The following is a 23796-nucleotide window of genomic DNA, read 5'->3' on the forward strand; positions in this document are numbered from 1 at the left end:
TCAATTAGTTGTTTTCACTCTCATACAATAGTTAAACCCACTGCAAAGGTGATTGAGAAATTTTGATTTAATTCAGTAAACGTTCAAAATATCTCTGCTCATGTCATTTGTTTCATGCAATAGTAGAAATGAAAAGCGGGTGTGATGTTTGGAGAGTGGAAACAAAGTGATATCTGTAGATCTCACAGAACGAATGGAAAACTGAGTGGTTGCTAATTTGAGGAAAAGGCTGCCTGAAACATAAGAGGAAATCCGATTTTTGATTCAAGATGCATGACTGTCATTTTCATCCTGCTGCGCTGCATCTTTCCTGCCTCTGCTCTGTTCTCCTCGTGTCAACAACCTTTTATTTATTTTTTCCATCGTTTCATTCTGTCTATGCTTTTCTAAATTTATTTTAAAACCACCTTGCTTCTGCATTTGTATTTTTTGGTATTTTGATGTTGCTCTTATCCAGAGCCGTTTTTAAAGATGCTTAAAATCCATCGTCAAGCACTTTTGTATTCAGATTCGACTGTGTCTAAATATATTCTCCCTCGCTTCAGGTTTTTATCGAGAAGTATCACAGGCTATGTTCAGACTGCATTTTTCTTTTTGCTCGTATGTGTCTCAGTTCAGTTTTTTTTCACCATGGTCAAATGGAATCAGAACTTTTCCAATTCTGTTTAGGTCCACTTTCATATGTGGTCCAAATCCAATACAGGTTAGATGCATGTGACCTCATTCTGGCCACATTACAAGAAATAGTTTGAGTTACCAAACCAAAAATATATGTGAAAGTAGCCACAGTGTATTAGTCCATTAAACTTCTGCAGGGAAATTCTGTTTGCTTGTAAAATCAGAGGTTATGGTGGCAGGTCAGTGACTTGATTTGATTCTCTGTGCAGAGCAGATACTACAAGGTAAGAGAGAATGACAGTTTGACGAACCTAGTGTGTGGAGATAGTGACACAAAAATGCAGTTTAAAAATTTATATTTTTGCATTAAAGAAATGGAATGAACAAGTTAGTGGGTCACAGTGCATCTCCAGAGGGAAGCATCATCACAAAGCTAGACAGTCGGAAGTGTAAGGGAGCGTCTGGGGAAATCTCTGCTCTGTCTGCGCTGCAGTTTGTTCCGGTTCTAGATACATTTGACTGTAAATGATCTGGAGCGGGATTTTTATCTGTGCACGTCTTTCTTTTCTATTCTAGAGCCTTTCATTGATTTTTTTTTTTTAATAAAATGATTAAGGAGAAAATAGAAGATGAGGCTAGATGTAAATGAACATGGGTCTGTCTAATGACCCTACCATTTTGCTTCCTCCATCTGTTGGCTACACAGACACAGTTTGACACTGCCATACACACACACACACACACACACACACACACACACACACACACACACACACACACACACACACACACACACACACACACCTGGCCTTTGCCATCGCTCTCCCTCTTGCCACTTTTGCCCCACTCCCCATTGTCCGTCCTCACTCCAGTCTGCCATTTCTCACCTACTCTACTATTCAGCCTCAACCACCTGCCATCCACAGACTCACCACCCGGCCCCCGAGACCCTCACCCATCACCCCCACACACACACACTCCCACCAGATACCTACTCTGTCCCCAGCCTCCCATCATGCCCTGCTTCCCTAGTCTCTGCATGGCTTCCACCTCTAACTAGATTAGCACTGCAGCCTGTCAGCATGCCCAGGGTCCAGCAGAGCGTGAATGGACTAATCTCCCCCCCCCCTCTCTCTCACACACACCCGTTCCACCCCGTTTTTGACCCAGTGGGACCTCTTCCTACCCCCACCCCCCCACAAAACCCCAGCTCTCTAGCCCCGTTGAACCCTGACTAACTTAGTTATGATGTGACCCTGTGACGCCCCTCATACAGAGGCAGACTAATGTAATAAGGCCGCTCCTTTGAGTTTCAGACATGCGCACATGCATGCAATACAACAAAAGAACTGCAGCACGTAAGTTAAACAACCAAATGCACACAAAGCCGTCACCCATCCACCTCTTGGAAGGTTCTAGGGAACAAATATAGTGAGTATTGTACTATAGCTCTCATATAACACATTAACTCATTATACATGGGTAAATATAACCTGTTCAACTTTCTCACTATTAGTATAATGTGCTTTGAGGAAGTGATAGTTGCAGTGTGGGATAATGAGAATGTCTACAACACATCCTGTCAGACATTAACCCATGTATGAACAGATCACGTAAACTGGGGTAACTGGTGAAATTAGGTTACTGCAAACCACGTGAATGCTTTAATCTCACTATTACCTTAATGTGATTATTCACAATAATCTGGTTATAGTGGGCAAGTGGTACTGCTGAGTGGTGGCAGATAGGGCAAGAAGTAATTCAGTAATCAGTCAGCCATCAAAGTGTTTGTGTGTCAGGTTGGGCCGCTTGTTTGAACAGGGTGATTGGACTTCACATTGCCCCGGTGGGATGATTACACCCGCATTGATCTGCTGGCACACACACACACACACAGACACACACACTTCTAGGAAGAGAGTCCTTATCGCATCATCCCATGAGCAGCCTGAGCCTGAGCTGCTCTATCGATTGCCAGAGAAACAAGACCACCCTGGCCCATGGCACGAAAAACACACACACACACACAAATATAAATCCACAAAAAGTCTCTGTTGGTAATAAATGTACATACAGGACACACACAGCATACACGCATGCTTGCACATGCAAACTCAAAGGCAAACAAAGGCACACACACTGATTAAAGTGTGTACCCAGATACACGTAGAGCACACACACACACGCACAGAGTCTGCCAGAAACATGATGCGCCCTTGTTTTTTCATCCTGCCCGGGCAGTGAACTAGCGGCGCAGCAACACAACACTTCCACAGAAGTGAAAACAAGAGGAAACTCTTAAAATAAACCGCTGTGTTCCCAGAGTTGCATAAGCAGCCTAGTTAGACAGAAGCCGCAGATGGAGTCGGAGGCAGACCGGCACAAGTTGGCGAGGCCTCCTCAGATCTCTCCATTTGCACAGATCTCAAGGGAGAGAGTGAAGAACACAACTTGGGTGCGTTTCAAAGTGTTTTCTTTGTCGGGCATTGAAGTGGTCACAGAGATGAGTTTGTTGGGTGGGGTCTATTTAAAGGTTCAGTGTACAGTTCCATCAAATTAACCTAAAACACATCCAGAGTTTCTTTGCCTCCACCTCTTCTCCACCCTTTTATCAGAAGACAGCATGTTCTGGTCTTAAAATAAACAAACTTAATTAAATCGCCCAGAGAAGCCCCTTTTCCTGCAGCCCACTCCCCTTCGATTGGTATTTCCGCGGATTCTATCTTGTTTACGACTGTCCAAACGGTGGCTGACCTGTGAGACTTCCAACTGTCACTCTCATCAATATCCCTAACCCTCGGTGACACCGCTCGACCCTCCACAGTTCAGAGGTCAAAGCCAGGGACCCTCAGGTTCCTTCACATGGCCGGGACGGGCTCTGAGGTCTAAGTAGTGGGAGGATTGATGGAGGCGGATTTGACTGTGATGAATAAATGGAGGAGGATTTATTGGGCTGGCTGCTGGGTAATGGACCCTGACTGTGACCATGGAGCGGCCTTGGTCACTTCAGAAAGTTGCATCGTTGACATTGTGGTGAAGGATTAGTGTGTTTGTCAAACCTTGAGGAGATGTTGCCTTATTCGGGAAATCAGTCATTGCTCACAGTTCATTATTAACTATCTGTAAAATCAAGTTATTTTGGGACCTAATGTAGCATTTGTCTTTGTAGTTGAGGTCACATGAACTTGTCAGGTAGACCATAGACTGTATTTAAAGATGGTCGACATGGCAGCTCCCAGAATTGAAGCCAAAGCGTCCTGGTTAATCCTTTATTAATCCCAGCTCCTCCATATTAGCGGATGGGACATGACCCAAACAAAGAAGTCTACTTACATGTCAAATGTATTCTCAAAAGAGGGTTTCTGTCATTTTAGTTGACTGACTCGTAAATTGGTCGAGCTCGTGTATCGACACAGCAAATCCATCACCCGATCGTCTTCAAGTGCAGAAGATGGCGGCGTTTGTTTCTGGGGTGTTTTGGCTTAATTTCTGGGGATGGGGTGGAAAAACGTTGTCCATCTTTATATACAGTCTCCAGTGTGGACTTTACTGGAAAAATGTGTGTATGCAGATTTCACGTTGATCTGAACGAAAAGACAAATTTAACATGCTTGAAAAGTATCTGCGGAAAGTGTTTGACCTATTTCACATGCACACATGATGAACAGATGGAGAAAGCAGAAGCCATTGATAAGCAGAAGCGCTCTCTGGTGATATTTTCTGATGCCTGCTCTCAGTTTCTGCCTTGACAGAACAATCTGTGTTGAGTCTAAGCACATTTTCATGACTGCATTATTGCAAAACATCCTGTTTTTTTGTCACTTCTGTCCAACATTTCAACATGAGGTCCGCTCTTTCTCAATAGACCATGTTGTGTTGATATTCTAAATAAAATGACACAATACAGATACAAAATGAGCTCTTATTAAAAGATAAACGCATTTTGAAAGTCAGCATTGTGTCGTTTACATTCACTCTTAGTAGAGGAAGAGACTGACGTTTATGATGATAATAATTGGATCAACATGTGATTCGGTGTGTTTGAGGGTTGATCTGTGTGTGTGTGTCTGAAATGTTAGGAATGACCATTTGTCATCCGTCTACAATCACACACACACTAATGTGCGCACACACACACACACACACCGTGACCCCTACCAGCTCCCTCTCTCTCACTTGTTCTCCTCCTCTGCTCTCTATTCCGACCACGTTAGACCAGGACCCCGTCGCTGACCCTCCAAAGAGAGATTGATTACAGGAAAGAGAATTTTTGTTTGTGGTCCCTTCTGTTTCTCAAGGTTTTCTCCCTCTCTCTTTCTTCCTCTGTCACTATCTCTCCACATTCTCCTTCTCTTTTTGTTTGGCTAACACTCTCAGCTTTTTACCCCCTCCTCTCCCCTGTCTTTATTTTCTACTCTGTCGAGTTGAATTTGAAAACAGCCCCGCTATGGGTTTTTGCTTCCACAAATACCAGGCTGCTCCCTGCGGGGTGGATATTAAAAGGAAGAAAGCGGCACAAAGGTCCAAATTAGATTCTTTTGAGTTGGTTTAATTTTGGATTTAGACCTGCCCATGTTACCTCTCCCTCTCCAAACTCTGTGTGTGTATGTGTGTGTGAATTTGAGGGAACAGCTGGCCATATGAAAAATGTACCCTGTGGGTGGGTGTGGGGTTTGGGCGTTTTGATGTAAGGGAAGGGGTGGGTGGTGGTCCTCCACAGCGGGTTTACAGTGTCTTGAAGCTAAATGTATCTCATCTCACTTACAGTATTTAGAGTTTTCTGCAAAATGTTGAATAAGGAACCAGTTATTCCATCCTCCTCCTTTTTATTTTCATTTTAAAAGTTTATTTTCAGGTGGAAAGATCTTGCAATTTCCTTTCCTTTGGTGCTCTGGTGTGAGTTGCTTGCAGAGCGTGCAGAGAGCCTCAGGGGTCTGTCTGGCCCTCTGAGCTTCCCTGATGCTCATTTCAACAAGATGACCAACTGTGAAAAGTTGCCAAAAGATGTCTGTTTCCTTCAGGGCCGTAATGATTCTGTAACCAAGGCCGAAACCATGATATAAATGTCCACAATCCATCCATCCATCCTCCCACCCTCCCATTATCTTACTATCTTCCATCATTGGGCGTATCGAAAACCCACACAGACCAAAAAAGTTAATTTGGAGTATAGTCACACGCTTACTTTTCTTTTTCACCTCCTCCTGTCTTCTCTTCACCTCCTGCGATGATCCTCCATGTGTTTAGAGTTTGGAGAAAATATCAAATATGAAACTTCTGCTATTCGGCGTCCCCTCTGTCTCTCCCTGCTCTCAACTCTCACCTCTCTCACCCCAGATACACCTCTGATGGTGAGGAGCAGCAGCGACTCGGCTCTTGCTCCGTCTCACGAGAGGACGGACGCACGGACACCTGTGGACCAGCGGAATGGATCTCCTGAACAGGTGAGCACAGTGGCATAAAATTATACGCGTCACCTAATAATATTTATTGAAACTAATCTGCTCTTTTTGTTTCAAGCAAATTAAAGATGCCAGTGATGCACATTTTAAAGCCATTTCTACTGTATTTTATCAATATCCTCCCCTATTTTATTGCTTTTTGAGAAAAAACAAAACAGCAAAGACAGCTCAAACTAGTCAAATTTTCAGTGAGACAAAGTTGGAAAATGTAAATAAAATGTAACATTGCAGTTTCTTGTTAAGTCTGTGGTGTGTGCACCAGTCCCCTCTCTGACGACAAAGAGAGAAACCCACTGAATATTCTTCTTGCAGTCCAGCTCCGAGCCTCGGGCTGTACTTTGAAAGGGTCGTCTTTTCAAGAGGCCGCCACTCAGAGGAACTTTGTTTGCTGCCTTTTCTTGTGCGTGTGTGTGTGTGTGTGTGTGAGGGAAACTCACATAAGAGGAAGGAGGAAAGAGAAGGAGTCCCCTTGTTTACCCCTGCCGTGTCCGACAAAGTGGTGACTAAGCAGAATCCAGACATCAGCGGGCGGCGAGTTAACATATTTCGAGTTCCTCATACCCTTCAAACAGAACAGCCTGGACAGAGTGAACAGCTTCATTATAGATGATACAAAATGTCTTTACAACAAAAGCTACATCCCTCAGCTGCCTGACACATGAAGCCTTATTTTAATCCAGACAGTTGCTGTAGCTCAGGGATACTTCCGCACATTAGAGTTTGGATACTCGACCAGAGGGGTGCTGACGGCTCTGGCCGGGTTCAGACAAACATTTTGAAGCGATATTAGGCTGTGTTAGTTTTCTCTCGGGCTCGGACAGAAAATGGCGGCCTTAATCATTACATCAAACCTGATGTAAAATCAATGAATCATATTTGAGTATTTATCATGCTTCTTACAGTGAATTACTTTCGATGATGGATTACATGCTATGCTATCTGCTCATCAGACAAACTTCAACAGACACAGTGACCCTGAACTTTCGCTCTTTCAAAATAAAACTTCTTTAACCGTCGCAATCAGAGTTCAGCATTTAAGAGATCATTGCTTACAAGTACAGTAGCAATATAATTAAGAGTGTAGGGATGCAGAGCAAAGGATCTTTGTAACCCGGTCTAGTGTGAGTGTCTGAACATGTGTGTTTGTGTGTGTAAATGGCGAAGAGGCCGTCACAGCTCACAGCCATATCGAGTCCAAGGCCTGATGGACTTCCAGAGATCAATACACTATCACTTCATCCTCACTCATCCACTGTACCTCTCCTCTACAGACCTCTACTCACTCACTCACACAAACACACACTTAAACACTTTTAACTAACACGTACACACACACTTCAGCCCCTCTTTGTCTTGGAGGAGGTATTGAAAGCTAGATAAAGTCTAATCAAGGCTGATAGAGTGATAAATATGCGGTCGGCCCCTCAAATTGATTTTACCGGCTGCGATGTTGAAGGCCAAGGTTGGCCCACTTCTCTCCGTCTTTGATTCGCATGTAGTTGGCGCACATCACACTCTTAGTCGTCTTTATCAGAAGAGTTAATGAAATTGGCAAAAGGCTGAGCGCTGCTGAAACACGCAGCCATTAATTGATTTTGTACTTCCTGCCATGATCAAAGCTATTAAATGAGACGCTTAATGTTGGCCGTTAACAGCAGGAGCGGCCGAGTTTTCACTGCCATAGCTTTTCCTTTTTTCAATCCCTGTTACGTTTCTTCTCTGGCTCCTCGCGTCCCGCTACCCTCCCATTTGTTTTTGCAGGTTTTCAGCCTCTAGAGGTGCAGTGATGCAACACATGTTAACGCAGCAGGAAGTGGGGACTTTCATATGTTACACTCATGTTGATGTTTGCTTCAGCAGTGATACGAGAAGCTGAAACCTTAACTATCTGCAGTGTGTGTTAGATATGTCGTGTGTGTGTGCCCCTCGAGGATTGCACTGCTATACTATGTGCATATTGTGTTTTCTCAGTCAGGTGATGTGATGGATATGACTGGGGTCAGGTAGCACTGGCTGGCAGACTGAAGCTGTGATCTTGCGGTGTATGTACATATACACACACACACATACATACACACTATTGCTACATGTTAGACGCTTGAGGAATAGTGTCTACAGCGCTCAGGAAGTGCACAAAAGAAACACACACCTCATTATTCATCCATCTGACAACCACACACACACACACACACACACACACACACCCACCCACACACCCACACACCCACACACCCACACACCTCATCTCTCATGTGCCTGCACACAACCCTGTCACTCACACATACCTCACTACAAATGGCGCCTGAATTGCACACAGAAAACTGTGTGCAACACAGTAACGGAGCAGACAACCTGTTAGTTGTGCTTAGACAGGTTTCACAAATTATTTGAGCATTCATCCCAACCCAGAAACCCTGCCACACTCCAATCTCTCAGTGAAGGACATAGATTATATCAAAACTAAACAAACCATGATTTCTGCGGACGATTCAGATGGAAACTGTCACAAATCTTGATTCTTGTTTGACATGTATTGAGATATAGTTTAAGTTAAAACACCTAAAGGAAAGTGTGGAAAGGAGCTGAAGTATACGCCCTAGTAAGTACTGAGTGTAGTATCAGTTGATGTGTGAGCACAGATTATAATTGAAGTGTCAGTTGAAGTGGTAGATATTTTTATGGTATTTTTCAACACAAGAGCCAGAATAATACCTGGGATTCAGTACCTTAGTGTATATAGCCACATGTTCACACAGTACAGTTATTAATATAGCAAAAAATAAGAACATGAAATTTTGTCTAAATGTAAACGCTCGCTCAAGAACTTGGGCTAAATGAAATAGTAAAAATTGAAATTCATTGTATTGTTTATTTAAACCTGGAGTTATCTGATCTGAATAGTAAATAGGCAGGTTAATAAATCTGACCAACATCTAATGCCTGCTGTTTGTACCTTTCAGGAAGAACCAAGCATTTTTTTAAATCAAATCTTTTATTTTATTTACAGAAACATGACAAATCAAATACACTTAAATACTACTACTATTACTACTAATAATAATAACACAATGCGATCTACTGCATGTGATTGTTCTACGGTTAAAGACATATAAGCAGCATTAGGACGTACTTGTGGGGACTGGGAGGGCACAAGTCTTTCTTCTTAGTGTGTTGAGATGCGAGCGGGAGAAGCTGATTGGCTGAGCACAGCGGGGCTTCCTAAGAGGAGAGCTGCTGTTTTATGTCGACAACAGGACTGCTTTCAATCAGGGATTAGAGCCACAATGGGCATTATGGCGTGATCCCTTTTAATTTTGTGTGTTTATATATGTATACATGCGCACATGCCATATTTTACATAATACAGGTGCTGCCCTTACTCTGAAGCAGACATTCAAGGGTTTTTATGTTGTTGTGCCACGTGTCTGTGTTGGTACATTTCAGTTTCACTCCACAATTCCTGCAAAAGTCGATGTACAGTGTGTTTTTGATGTGTGTACACGTGTTCCTGCCAAGCTTGTGTTCCCAAAGGCTGTGTCAGTACTTCGTCCTGTGATGAAGTGTGTGTGCACTGCAGGAGGAGAAGAGTGTGTTGCGTGTGTGTGTGTTGGTTAATGGCGTTGCGGGAAGATGCACAGCAACAATGGAGCCTCCAGCTCATCCTTCTGCCCCCGCACACACATGCGCTCTATTGTGGGGTAATCTCACACTGCCCAGATAAGTGGGTCACTATTTGTGCAGGCAGCATGTGTGTGTTCATAAGCACACATTTTGCAGCTCTTCAGAGTCAATTCGTGGAGGTAATATTTGCAGGAAATGTATGCGTGGGGGGCGTTCGTGTGCTCCAAAGCATATATTTACCCCGTGTGTGACAGAGGGTCCACCGGGGAGTTGGGTGTGGTGGTGGTGGAGGGGGTTGCTAAGGAGCGGGCTGGTGGGCGGGGAGCGTTTTAGCCATTAGTACTGGTGACACAATGAAAGTGACAAGGCAGAAGAACCTAATTGCACCCTTCTTGTTTTTAGCGAATTGGGGCAATTTCTCTCGGCCGGCCCCTGGAGCTCGCTTGAGCGTCTCGCCAACAGTTTGACGCTGTCGTTCCTTGTCGTCGTTTTTTCTCCTCTCTCTTCCTTGTTTGTTTGCCCCCGGGTTGTTGATTTTTTTGTGCCGACTTAAAATAGAGCCTTGCCTGACACGGGGCAGGGGATGGAGGGAAGGGGGAGGGAGAGGTAGATAGATTGAAAAATACATAGACAGAGAGAAAGAAGGGACAGTGGCGCGTGGTAGGAGGCGAAGCGTCCGGCGATCGTTCTCTCTCTGCGAAGGTGATTGATGTTGTCGTTAGTTTGTTTTGCTAATAGGCAGCGGGCCTCCTCCTGTTAACTGACGGGCTACGGTGCGTTGAGTGTGTGTGTGCGAATGTAGGACAGTTTCAATTCATCACATGCTCGATGACTTATGTTTCTCTCTTTGTTTTTACAGGAAATCAACCATGTACTGAAAGGAGCGTTGGACCGACTGCGCACCGACGACCCACCTGCCAAGATGAGCAAGGCTAACTTCAGGTAAGAGTGGGTGTGCAGGTGTGTGTGTGTTTGTGCTTGTTGTGATGTTAATGCAGCAGCAAGCAGCTCATAGTGCGGTGCAGTGATGGAGACTAGGATTAACACTCCAGTCTTTCTATTACAGCCTGACACTGTTTCTGGATTAAACGGTCTCGCGTGTGTGTGTGTGGTGGGTTAGATAGTGTCTCTATGTATGGCAGATTTCATGATAATACAAAATGCTTCCCGTAAGACATAGAGACTGAAGCAGTATAAGTTACATCAATAATAAGATGATGAAATTAATTAAACGATAAATGGATTTTTAAAGATCTAAAAATAGTTCAATTTACAGCAGGAGCGAGTGAGCAGCCATGTTTGTAGTCTATTGTAGACAAGGCAAGGTGAGGTTTACGTGAGGGCTGCTGGAAAAAAATGAGAACCACGATTTTCATCCTCAGAATAGAGATCAAGATTTTCATTATCAATTAATATATTGATTTTTATTTTAATTATTAAAACTGTCAGTGTACACATGGCTAATCCTTATCAGTTAATAACCCTCTTTGTGGTTAACATCATGGTTCTTCCAACAACTTGAGTTACACTCTAATGCTGGGAGGACAGACGAGAGGACTATGTCATCTTATGATGCAATTGATTGACATCTAAGGTGTTGACCCTGGACTCTTATTGCATGAGAAAGGTTGACTTGACTTCTGTCACAGCCCACAGAGTAACGTTGATTGGTTTTGCTGTTAATAGCCCATAGACCCTCACAGATTTCACTCATTAGCTGGATTAACGTTCTGGAACTGATGATCATATTCGGTGTCTTGACTTTTAAAAACTGCATTTGGATTTTAGATTGCAGAAATGATCTAGTTTGTGGCATGTTCTGCTGCGTGCAAGGACGGGAGTAGTGAGAATAAACGATGCTCAAGAATTAGCCAACTCCAGAGAAATAGAAGGCTGAGTCCTCCCAGAAAGTTTGGTCCTTCACCCCATCATGAGAAACAAGGAGCAATGACAGGTTGAGGGACAAGAGGGAGAGCAATAACAGCAATTACTGAGCTTGAGGATAGAGCGGAGGAACGTCACTGACAGAGGACGGCTGCTTCACAAAGTTATATACTATTTATCACATATATCACACTTCTTCTTCATCCTCTCATGCTTGCCTCACGAGCTGCAGTGCTATTACGAGACAGAACAGGCAGAAGCTCTATTTGTCTTCAATGTGACATTAAAACTTTTATTTCTTCACATTCTTTTAATAATTTTAGTTTATTTATAAATTGCCCCTTTAAATATTTCATAATTTTAAAATCACCCTGGTTATTCTGGAAAAAAATATGTGCAGTACAGCTATATAAGAAAATGTCAAGAAATACATGATCAAGAAAATCATATTTGTTAATAATTTGTTTTCTACTAAGTCAACTGATAAATTACTACAACCGTAGTAAAGAAAGTTTTGTTATTTATCGATCCAGTGAGCTCAAAATCATCAGACAGAAATCAATTCTGTGAATGAGACTGCTGTATGTGGGCATGCACAGGCATCTCACCATGGCAACCTCCTCTCCACCACCTCTGTTTTTGGGCGCTTCACCCGCACACCTCTGGAACGATGGGAGTTTTATCTTCATTTCTCCCTGCTGTCAGTCACGCTGTATCCATGGCAACACCTAACCCGTCCATCACAACCCTTCACCTGTCTCTTCCAGCAAGCCCGTGACAAGAGTACAGATAATTCTTTGACACCCTCTGCCGCCAACTGATTTCCTGCTCATGAAAACCTCCTAAAACTTGTTCTTTTTAAAACTAACTCAGCGGTGCTCAGGAGAAGTCTTGGCTGGTGTGACAGATTTTTCAGAGTTTTACACTACAGCAGTGTCTTGACAGCGCTGTGATACAATAGAGTGCATGGCTCTCTACCATAGTTTGCCATGGAAACAGATGGTCGGCGGTTGAGGACGCCACGGCAAGCGAGCGGGGGCACGTTTCCTGCGAGTCCCGGCCGCGACTTCGTTAGGCACTCTGCCACCGCCGATCTAGAGGAAGTCAACCCAAAGTGGGAGCTCCATCTGTCTCGGTCCTCGTTTAGTCTTTGCTCCCAGTGGAATGACTGTTTGTTTGTGTTTGTATCAGTGGGATGCTGAAACGGGTGAGCTGAGCTATTCTGCATATTAGCGTGCTGCGCTAACAAGCCGCCGCTGCCTGTGATGAGCTTGTTTGTGTCGCCATTTATTTTTTCTATGAATGTAAATGGGCTGAGTGTGTGTTTGTGTGTTTGTATGTGCCGCACACTGCGGAATATACATCATTCAGGACTAGCTCTGTGTGCGTGTCTGTCTTGTCCTGACTTGATTGTTTATCATCAATGAAAGTAAATTCAAAGAGTGTGTGTGTGTTGTGCACATGTGCAATTTAGATGTAACTGTGTTCCTTAATAGATGTAAATTTGATGCATGTGTGTATCCGTGAATTCAATTTAGAGGAATGTGACTGATGGTGTTGTGAGCATGCAATAGATGTAGCAATAAGAATGCAAATTGGGCGTGTGTGTGCATAAGTTTGTGTGTGTATGTATGTGTGTGTGTGTACAGTATGTGTGTGTGACCCTGGCAGAGGTTAACAAGAGCAGGGTGACAGTGACAGAGGAGTGTGTTATAATGATCCCAGCCAGTCCTTGGACTTGTGTATGTGAAGTAAACACACACACGTTGAACTTCACACTTTATTTTCCACACACACGTCTCATCACTTGTTTATTTGCAAGCTTTATAAAAGCTACGAATGAAAAAGGAAAGGAAAAATAAAGCTGTTCTGTTCTTGGTCTCTATTCCTCTCTCTAATGCAGTGTAGAGGCTGCATGAAAATAGTTGATAAAACACAGAATGAGAAACTTTCTTGTTAACTCCATCTCCTTCCTTGACAAAACAAATTGTACACAGAAGACATTATATGTTATTGTATAGTTATTATGATTTGGTTGATGATTGTGTAATGATTTCTGGTGGTAAAAAATTCGAAATTCTTCTCTGCTTGTCCCCTCTTTCCGCCGTCTCATATCAAAAGCTTGTTGTCCTTGTTTATCTGCCGTTAAAAGCCACAGTTCAGGCCTCGGCAGGGATTATTAGAGGAGCTCATTCTATTTCATCTCTATCTGCTGCTCTATCTGTCTGTCGCCTTTATCTCCTGCTCTCTCTTCTTTTGTCCACCGGCTAGATTGGGTGGTCGAGACGCAGGTAGTTTAAGGGTGAAGTAGCCACCTGTGGCCCAGTCACACACACACACACACACACACACACAAACACATTGTTCGGAAAGCTCATTTGGATGCCTCTCTTTGCAGCCTGGAGTAAAATGCAAATGTTTTGAAGAGCTTGTACATAGAAAGCTTGTGTGTTTGTGTGTGTGACCACATCACTGTTTTTATGATTGTGTGCACAACTTTAACATACATCCTCATTTTCAGTGTCAAAAATTCAAATTTTGTCTGCGGGTGTTTATTTCTCAGTGAGTGAGTTTCTCTGTTTTTGTTGCCAGCACCCTGACGAGGACGGTGGAGATTGCAGGTGACCAGGGGCCCCTGGGTATCCACGTGGTCCCCTACTGCTCCTCTCTCAGTGGACGGTAATCACTCTCACACACACACACACACACACACACACACACACACACACACACACACGTGCATATATATATATATAAACACTCAACTCCCACCACTTGTAATCAGTCAGACATTCATAAGGAAAAGCAGATGGCAATGTTGACTCGTAGAAATGTGTTGTCAAGTGTTGTCATGTAATCATATGTGTGTTTACCTGAATTCATATTTTCTCTACGCTGTGTGTGTGTGTGTGTGTGTGTGTGTCGCAAGGACCCTGGGCCTTCACATTAAAGGCATCGAGGAAAAAAGTCGCTCCAAGCGAGAGAATATCTTTCAAGATGACGAGTGTATCGTCCAAATCAACGACACTCCACTCGAGGACAAGACATTCACACAGTAAGGACGCTGAGCGGGGGATGAGCTGGATGTTTATGTTTTCTATGTTCATGTCTGCGTCAAAGCAAGGAAACACTAATATTTGGGCAATCGGAATCATTTGGAATCACTAATTAAATCTACAGCCATTTTACAGGCCATTTTAAAGGCCATTAGGGGACACACCTTTTTGAATATGCAAACACAGAAGACTTTTAGTGTGATAAGCTACTGGATGTTTAAGACGTAGAATGTAAACGGGAATCTTCTCTGCATTATTTATTCTGTAAATGAAACGTTTTTATATCCTTGCATATCGGCAAACATAAACACTAATACCCATATATCTGTGAAAGTCTCATGTTGGCAGATAAGCAAAGTGGTTTAAATGGTTTAAAAGGATCAGTTTCGTCACATTCTAGTTTTCATTCACTCTGTCGACTGAATTGATTTACTGCCCATCTGTCCGCAGTGTAGATGCAAAATGAGTAATAAGTTGATGTCGAAACACAGCCCTAGAAATGAGTATTTCTTTATGCGACAGTGATGAGATTTTAAACGAAAGCCTCAAAAGCAGGAAAATAACATCTTCAGTCTTTGTTTATGTGTTTGTGTGTCTCCCACTCATCCTCCGCCGCCGTAGCAAGATCCCTCACCTGTCACTCAAACTTGTTTCCTCTATCAGACAAAGATAAATCTTCCTCATTCACCGCCTGTCGTATCTCTCCACCACATCTACCCTCTTCTCTCTCTTTTTAATTTTTCCGTCTTTCAAACAAACACAGCCTCCTTTACTTTCTCTGTCCTCACTAAATAAGTCCATTTAACTGCATCCCGCTGTGTTAACTGTGTTGTGTTAATGTTGTGCTGCTGGTAGTCTTCTGCTGTAAAGTCCTCCTCCATCTGACGGGGACTGCCGTGTCCCAAACCAGCTGGAAGAGTCCAAATCCAAATTGAAACTGAGCTCCATTAACTACACACAGGCCTCATTCACTCTGTTCTGTTCTCCTTCTGTGTTCTGCTTGACTTTCTCAAGCTCTTTTCTTTATTTTTACACTTTTGTAGTGTTTGAAAATGTATTTGCAATGCCTCTGCATCAATCAGATGTCCTCTTCTGAGTTTGTCCATGACTAGAAAACCCAAAATTTTATTTTTCTTATCTTCTAGCTCGCAGGAAGTGTTCCGCCAGGCCATGAACGCGTCCTCCGTACGTCTGGAGGTCGTCCCTGTACCCAACAAGCTGCGCTACGAGAAGAGCCTCATCGGTCACCTCTTCACTGGCGATGCCAAAGACCTCTCAGCAAAAGCAAAGAGTCCGATGTTGGTCCGCGTCAAAACAGACCCACAACCGGAGCCAAAACCACATTCCAAACTGAACAGCAACGTAGAAGTGAGGCGACCAGACACACGTGCCAAGACCCCAGAGCCACCTGCGGCAAACGCACCAGCAGATGAGCTCCAGTCCAGTAATGGCTCCTCTCCCACACCTTCAGCCAGGACAGCAAGCTCCTCCCCGGCATCCAGGAGCCCCGTCCCTCCCGGCCTGGCGAACCTGACCAGCAAGAAGGGCGGCAAGCGGATAAAGATTGACCTGAAGAAAGGTGAATATGCAGCGGAAAAGTCATTTAATTCTTCTGTTAGACTGAAACACGGGTGTTTTCTGTCTCACCAACTAAGTGATGTTATTTTTAACTTAGTATGGAAGTGGAGATGTCTTCTGTCTTTATACACAATCTGATTCTATTTTGTTTTGGGAAAAACTAGACTTTCTCTTATCCCTTTCATGTCCTCTGTTGTCCTGAAGCAAAAATGACCCACATGGTCTTTTTTAGCTGCTTAGTTCTAGTTTTATCCTCCAGCAGCTGACGTCCTTGGTGTCATATGCCGCCCCACCAGCAATGATTGATTTGTGTAATTCGTTCTTTTCCTTTCAAGGAAAAGCTCTGGATCAGTGAACACAAATGTTGTCTGCAGTGAAAATAACTCTCCACTGTGAACATTTTCTTCTTTCTTTATAATCTTGTGGGATAACCGCACGCAACATCTGGTTGTTTGGCTTTTAGCTCTAAACCCAGACTTTCTTCCCCACCGCCGCCTTATCTATGATCCCCCTAAAACACATCAGTGCTGGGACGCTCGTGTCAATAACATGGGAATAGGTTCTTGTGACTGTGAATAGGTTCTGTACCAGTAACCTGTGGTATTAAGGGGCACTGAAAGGATGGCAGTAATTGGGTGACACACACACACACCCACGCACCAGGTCCAGGTGAGAAAGGAAGTAGATCCCCTGATGAAAGCATAGAAGGGCTCCACACTCTCCAGCTCAAAGCTCCATTCACAGCTTTTTTTTCATACGATTCTTTTTCCCCAGCACCTTCTCTTCTCCTTCTCCCTCCATCCTCCTTTTGTTTGATTTTTTCCCCCCCTCCCTCTATCCTTTCACCTGATGCAAGATCAGAGCAGAGGATATTATGGGGTTTCTAGCACCCTCTCCCTTGGCAACAGGCTCTTTTCTCTCTGTGATTGACAGGCGGTGAGGTTTAGGTGCGCTAATGTAGGGCAGGCAGAGGCTTAGCTCGGAGACCAGATAGCATCGCTCGCCGCCTTTAGTATGCCACGCCGGCTTTGCTCTCTCTCTACACACACACACACACACACACACACACACACACACAGTGTGGCACATTTCACTCATGGCTTGGGGCTTGTGAGGCCGTGAAAAAGGGAGAGGGTGGAGGCTCTGGGGGTTGACGGCTGTGTGTGTGTGTGTGTGTGTGTGTGTGTGGCCTCAAAAACGTGCACACTTACACACACATTCTTGTAAATGTTTACATAGATAAATGTAGGATCACACGCACAAAGAAAAATCTTTGTGGAAATCACATTGCCTCCCCTGGGAGGGAAGATTGAGAAGGGAATAATATCTCAGGTTCCTTCTTCTCTCATCCTCTTTCTCTGCCACCCCTCCGCCCTCCTAGCATCTTCTCCCTCTACCTCCCTTCATCAGCCACCGTTCGACCTGCTCACACGTGAAATTAAAGGCAGAGTCTGTCTAATCCGGCCCTCTCCTGGCTGCTCCGAGGCTGAGCCAGGCAACTAACCCCCAGAGGAAAACAGGCACTTAAACAGTAGTTAATGTGGAGGACGATGCCGAAACCGCAGACTGGTTTCAGTTGGACGCAAGAGAAGGAGAAACGGAAAACTCTGTGGCGAGCGGAAAAGGAGACAGAGGAGAAAAGTGACAGAATAGGGAGACGAGGGGAAAATTCAATTAAAAAGAAATGAAAAAGTCATAAATTTCATAATTAAGTCTTGTCTGCAGGGGAGATTGATGTCTCTAATGCACACTGTGACGCAGGCTGCTTTTCTCCCTGCAGGCACTGAGGGTCTGGGCTTCACCGTGGTAACCCGGGACTCCTCGGTCCACGGGCCAGGGCCAATCCTGGTGAAGAACATCCTGTCAAGAGGTGCGGCAGTTAAAGATGGCCGCCTGCAGCCCGGAGACCGCATCCTGGAGGTAAGAGACGAACCTCAACCTGATGATGCCCCACAAAATAACAGGTACTAGGTGTGATCATAATTTGCAGCAGCAGATTGAGTGTCACCCCTGCCGGTTAAACTGAGTAACTGCACGTTTCTATCCCCTTGATCGTAAGAACAACTTCCACCTGGATAACATACATGACAGCAAAAGTTTTCAGTGGAACTCGTTTCTGCCAAATATATAATCCCTAAAGTTGTGTTCGAGCCAGAAATCTTAAGGACAGATGAGTGTTATGAGGGGGAATTTCATATTTTTTCTGAAATGCGTCGACGTCTGATCCTCTACTAGTTTGGATTTTAGTGGAGCACTGCCAGTGGATTATACACTTCACTTAAATCTACCCGTGTGTGTGTGTGTTCTTTCTTTCTTTTTTGTGTCTGTGTGTGTAGGTGAATGGAGTCGACATGACAGGCCGTAGCCAGGAGGAACTCGTAGCCATGCTGCGCAGCACCAAGCAGGGAGAGAACGTGTGTGTGGTGGTGGCACGGCAGGAGGACATCTTCCTGCCACGGGAACTGGTAGGAGAGCGCGAACGCACAAAAACACAGCAACCATGCCCTCACCCTCCTCTTCGTCTTCTTTTTCTTTGGTCTGTCAGTCACTTCTGCCACTCCTGTTGCTCATTTCTCTTCCGTGGTTGATCTGTCTCTTTCTCCTCCTCTTCATGTCTTCCTCTCCCACTCCTCTTTTTTTCCTGCACATGCCACATTTGTTGCCCTTTTCCCCATAAACACCACACACACACGGAGGAACGCACAAACACACCCAGAGCACGCTCCAGCCTTCCTGTCCCACTTTGGTTTGTTGACACAGCGATGCCAGAGGAAGTCGCACACGCAAGCAACAGCCGGCCCTCGCGGGAAGCGTGCGAGCACGTCCGCGCACGACGGCACGGATGTTAAGTGACCGTTTACCTGCAGCGACTGATGGGGTCACAGGTCACTGTCAGGGCTGTGAATCTGACACGGTTTTACTGCCCCTCACAGATTTCATCAATAAACACACAGACAGTGGTGGCCTCTTAAAGTCTCCCGCTCTCTGTAACTGATGTTCTCACCCGTGTGCTTCTGTTCTCTCCCCTCTGTGGTTATTCTGATTATTCCCTTTCCTTTACTTCAAAGAGCAGCGAGGAAGGCGCTCAGGGCTTTGTAGTGACTGATGCATATTCACACCTAGAGTTCAAGCAAACACACACACACACTCGTAGACACACAAACTCCTAAACACAAGTCCTTGATTTAAAGAAAAAAACAAACTTGAACACACTATGCCATGCACACACATCACACAATCTTTAAACAGCCAAGTTACTGCTTCCGAAAATAGTTTGCCCTCATTAATGGCCCGGCAGTCTTGGCATAACAAGTGCACTTTGAAGAGCCTCTACAGTCTTCATCTAACACTTGCTTGTGTTTGTGCATTAGATGGAGACTTAAGAGAGAGAGAGGGGTAGTGGAAGAGGGGAACGAAAGAAAGAAAGAAAGAGAGAGAGAGCGAGCTTTCATTCCTGTCTCTGTCGTGGCTGTTGAAGTTGCCCCGTGAGAGATCTGGCCCTTATCAGCACAGTCCTCCACCTCAAAGACAGTTTGATGTCCCCCTAAGCGCGCACACACACACACACACACACACACACACACACACACTATTTACAGGTACACACAGACAACTCAGGCAGCTGCGTGAGCTTTTGCGTCATTGAATTTGTATGTGCAGACCCTCAAAAAGCAAAGGATGACTTAAATACACGGAGGAAAAATAGTTCATCATGAAAAGTAGCCAAATGAGAACATGCAAACACACTCTGCAACTCCGGCAGAGAAAAAAAGATGCAGCATGATCAGCCCCTCAGTAAACACCACCCTCACTTTTCCCAAAAAATCGACACTCTCCTCTTTGTCTTCCCTTTTCTCTTTTAATCACTCCGCTCTTTTTCCTGCTGCTCAAGTAGGAAATTGTCATGAGGTGCGGCTCGGTCATACAAAAAGATGGAATGGAATGGAGTTGCATTAAGTCGACGTGGCCATCTGCCTCCTCTGTCGCAGGAAAATGTGTTTGTCTGCGTGGCTGTCTAATTCAGTGAGGGCGCTCATGAATATTTATTGTTTCACTGACTGTAAAGTAAAGCCTCCATGTATCCACACAACTCTGGTCATATTTGTGAAAATAACTATCACATGCAAATCAGTGCTTCATTATTACAATTTTACATCCGGTGGCTGCTGAGATTAATTGGCTGAATACAGTTTTTGAGTTTCCCCTGATTAACCTCGCTGGTGCTGCTGCAAATAATGAATCTAGGATATTGGCTTATTGCACATATCAGGGTTTAATTTGGTTTTCTGTGGGAACACTTTAAGACATATTCATGATAGTAGATACAAATCTATATCAGATGAGATATTTGGGATGATTTATCACACATTTTAATGATATTTAGGTATTTTACCTTTACTCACTTTATCCCAGAATATACCTACAGGAGGGGCTTTAGTGAAGACCCCCGCCTCTGATCTCCAGTTTAGAGTTTTGATGGTATCGAAGTTTTGCCACTTCAGCAGAGCCCACATTTGCTGACTCAGCAGATTGAACCCAAGTCTTGCGGTTATAAAAGCCTAAAGTCGCTTTATTTACTGCTGCTGCCAAACTCCAGCACTCACATCAGCCTTTTTTTAAATAGAGTTCTAGAGGAACTCCTGACCGATAAGTTTCAGGAGAGAAGGTATTGGTGGTCCACAATGGTTTTTGTGAAAGTGCTCTCACTTGTTTCTTTCAGTCCACAGAATCATAATAAAGCCTTCGAATTAGCCTCATTATGAGGAAACAAAAGGATGCTGATTCTCTACCCCGTCTCCTGTACTCGCTCTCTCTCTCTCCAAGTAATTAAAAAGTGATAACTTTCTAATCACACTTTCCGTCCTGTCAGCATTTTTGCGTCTCCATCGCTCTGCGCTCTGATTATTTCACGGGGCCTTCGTTCTGTTTCAGGGTGGGGATTAGAGAGGTTTTTTTTTTTTGTGCGTGGGTTTCAGTGGGAGAGTGATATGTGTGTTCGTGCGAGTGAAAGTGTGTGTCCGCAGAGGAATTATGATATTGCCAAGGACAGGATGGAGGGGTCACTCCACACATGGTTGACCCGCAGCCTAGACCGATTCACAGGAAAAGGGGTCGTCAGACAGAAAGCGACTTTGCTGTGTTGCCGTTACCCTCTTTTCTTTTTACTTATCCCCCCATTCTCTGCAGCTCTCCCTCTCTTCCTCTCTTCAAGGTAGAGTTTGCTTTTGTTTTTCTCTTATTCGCTCTCCGCCTTCCCCCGTCAACACGCACCGGAATTATCCCTCAATCAGTCATTTTACTTTCCATTTCTTTTTTGTGAGGTAAAGATGTAAAGCGGGCGAAGAGGCAGACATTAAGGCGATTAATTGGCAGCTCCATCGTCGCCTGAAAGCGCGGTGAGATCTCATCTTAATTGAATGTCGCTCTCACCGCTAATCTCGCCGCTTTGAAACCCCCCATTTAGAAATCCTCAGCGACAAAAGGCTCTGTGTGTAATCGCTGTGTATCACCCCCCCTCCTCGCCACCCACCCGGGGGTAAGAAAAAGCTCCCTTTTGTCTCCTCATTTTGGCGCTGAAGAGGGTGGTCTCCTCCCGGCTAAAAGCTTGTTAAAGAGCCATTGCTGAGGGCTAACGGTGGAAGGAGGAGGGGGTCACCGAGCGGAGCCAAGGGGTCTCAGCCACCATGGGGACGCAATCTGCCCCCAAGGAAAGGGCATTAGAGGGGATATTAGTGTGTGAGAGTGTGTGGACCACCACTGAGATTCAGCTGCTTGTGTAAATAGATTCAAATCAGCAGCGTGACACAATAAATAAACACGCTCCTCAACTTTAATAACATTCCAATATCATGGTTTCGTTCCCAGATCCTTCAGAGCGCGCCACGCTCCGATCACCGCCACCTTCACCTTGTGTTGTTGTTGCCATTACAGCGAGATCACAGAGGTATTTAAAAAAACCTCCCAGGGTGCCATGTGAGCCGTCTCAAGTGTCTCTCAAGCAGGAAGTGGCGGATTGTCTTTTTAATTCCTCCGGTTTTGAGTAACAGCGCTCCTTGAATCGCCTTATTGATAAAAATAAGCCTCGACTGAAGCTGTTGTGTTGCAGCGAAGTAGAAAATAGTTTGTGCGTTTGCTGTTTCACGTGGAACTGAATATGATCATCACCTGAGAGGTGCTTATCGGTAGAGTCTGATAACTGCAGATTTGTTCTTGTCAGAAGTAAAAGTACACCAGAAACTGTAGTAATGCATGTTTTATAAATGTTTTCTACTTGTGATTGAAATGTTACCCTTCAGCTCGGATGTTTGACGAGGTTTTTCACAAAAGGCTGATTCACATTCCTCTGACGACGCATGGCCTCATGTCTTAAATTTCATAAGTTCAATTTTATGAATAAAAAATCTTTCAAATAATTGCATTGTCAGTTTTTAGGCACTTCAGCGCCAAAGGTCATCACGGAAATGTCTCTATTACTGTTAGTTTGGGCACATGCTTCGTCTGTCTCTGGTTAAGTTCATGCAGTAAACTAACTACGTTTTAGCCAGAAATGAGTTTTCTTCATCTGTTGGCTGGGCTCAGACTTAGAGATCAGTGAGGAATTTAAACATCGAGAGGGGTCGGAGTAGAACCACTGCTTCTTCATGAGACTTGGAACTGGCTGGAGGGACGACATATCCCATCTGGCCTGGGAACGCCTCTGCATCCCAAATGGAGGAGCTTGAAAACTTGGCTGGGGAGAGGGAAGTCTGGAACACGCGGTGTAGCCGGCTGCCTCTGAGACCTGATGTTGGATAAGTGCAAGAAAATGTACTTTGTGACATCACTGCTGATGTTGACGTCTGATGTGGAAACTTGAATCCCTTACAGCCATGTCAACCTGACTTTAAATCCAAAGTGAAGGCATGCAGTGACTAAACACAGCGTATCAGCTCAGTGCAGATGACCTCCCAGGTTTTAGCTCATTTACCTTTTGACTGCGTCGAGAGCCCTGACTCACACTTTTGGAACGTAGCGTCTCCTCTTGGCCTCGAGGCTTTAGCGGGCTGTTGTTTTAATTAAGCACCTAGACAAGTAGTGCTGACGGTAGGGAGACAGACTTGGAAAAAAAGGATTCTGGAGGACATGTTTCCCTCCCACGTCCTTCCTCCTCATGCAGGGGAAATGTGAACATGGATTCCTGATTTAGTGGAGCGTGATGTAAGGCTGCCGCAATCCTTGTATGGCCGCTCACATCTTTAAAGCTGTGACACGACGTATGACTGGAATAATGTATATACACATTCCTGCAACATTCCATTTTATAATTTGATATATTTGAGTGGCTGTTGTGTAACTGAATTGAATGAACACTCGATGTGTGAACATATGCACACTCACACACCCCCTCTTAACCTTCCTCTGCAAAGAAGAAAAACGCTCAGGAGTAAAGTGGCGCCTCCGCGGGCCCTCTTTTCCCGGGTGACTGAACCTGGCTCTCCATTTTGCCATCCTCTAATGACAGACATTTTCTTTTTCTCTTTTATTGCCCTTTTTCTCCCTCCTCCATCTCATTTTCGCTGCAGTGCTGCCGTCTCTGC

At 44.5% G+C, this 23796-nt stretch overlaps 1 protein-coding gene across 7 annotated transcripts in view; it reads left to right on the plus strand.

Moving 5' to 3' along the window:
• pard3ba (par-3 family cell polarity regulator beta a) overlaps positions 1 to 23796 on the plus strand; it is a 150753-nt gene that overhangs the window by 23629 nt on the left and 103328 nt on the right. For 5 of the 7 annotated variants that reach the window (XR_011240287.1, XR_011240288.1, XM_069520609.1 and 2 more), the window contains exons 4-10: positions 5956 to 6062; positions 10561 to 10643; positions 14178 to 14264; positions 14515 to 14640; positions 15787 to 16220; positions 18000 to 18139; positions 18556 to 18684. Coding sequence is in view for 5 of the 7 variants with exons in the window: in XM_069520609.1 (XP_069376710.1) it covers positions 5956 to 6062; positions 10561 to 10643; positions 14178 to 14264; positions 14515 to 14640; positions 15787 to 16220; positions 18000 to 18139; positions 18556 to 18684 (1106 nt within the window). In the remaining 2 variants the exon portion in view is untranslated. Of the gene's footprint in view, positions 1 to 5955; positions 6063 to 10267; positions 10475 to 10560; positions 10644 to 14177; positions 14265 to 14514; positions 14641 to 15786; positions 16221 to 17999; positions 18140 to 18555; positions 18685 to 23796 lie in introns of those variants that run through there. The other 2 variants (XM_069520612.1, XM_069520611.1) reach the window with 2 other exon arrangements.

The sequence above is a fragment of the Paralichthys olivaceus genome, chromosome 24 (genome assembly GCF_024713975.1).
Source record: "Paralichthys olivaceus isolate ysfri-2021 chromosome 24, ASM2471397v2, whole genome shotgun sequence".
Taxonomy (NCBI): domain Eukaryota; kingdom Metazoa; phylum Chordata; class Actinopteri; order Pleuronectiformes; family Paralichthyidae; genus Paralichthys; species Paralichthys olivaceus.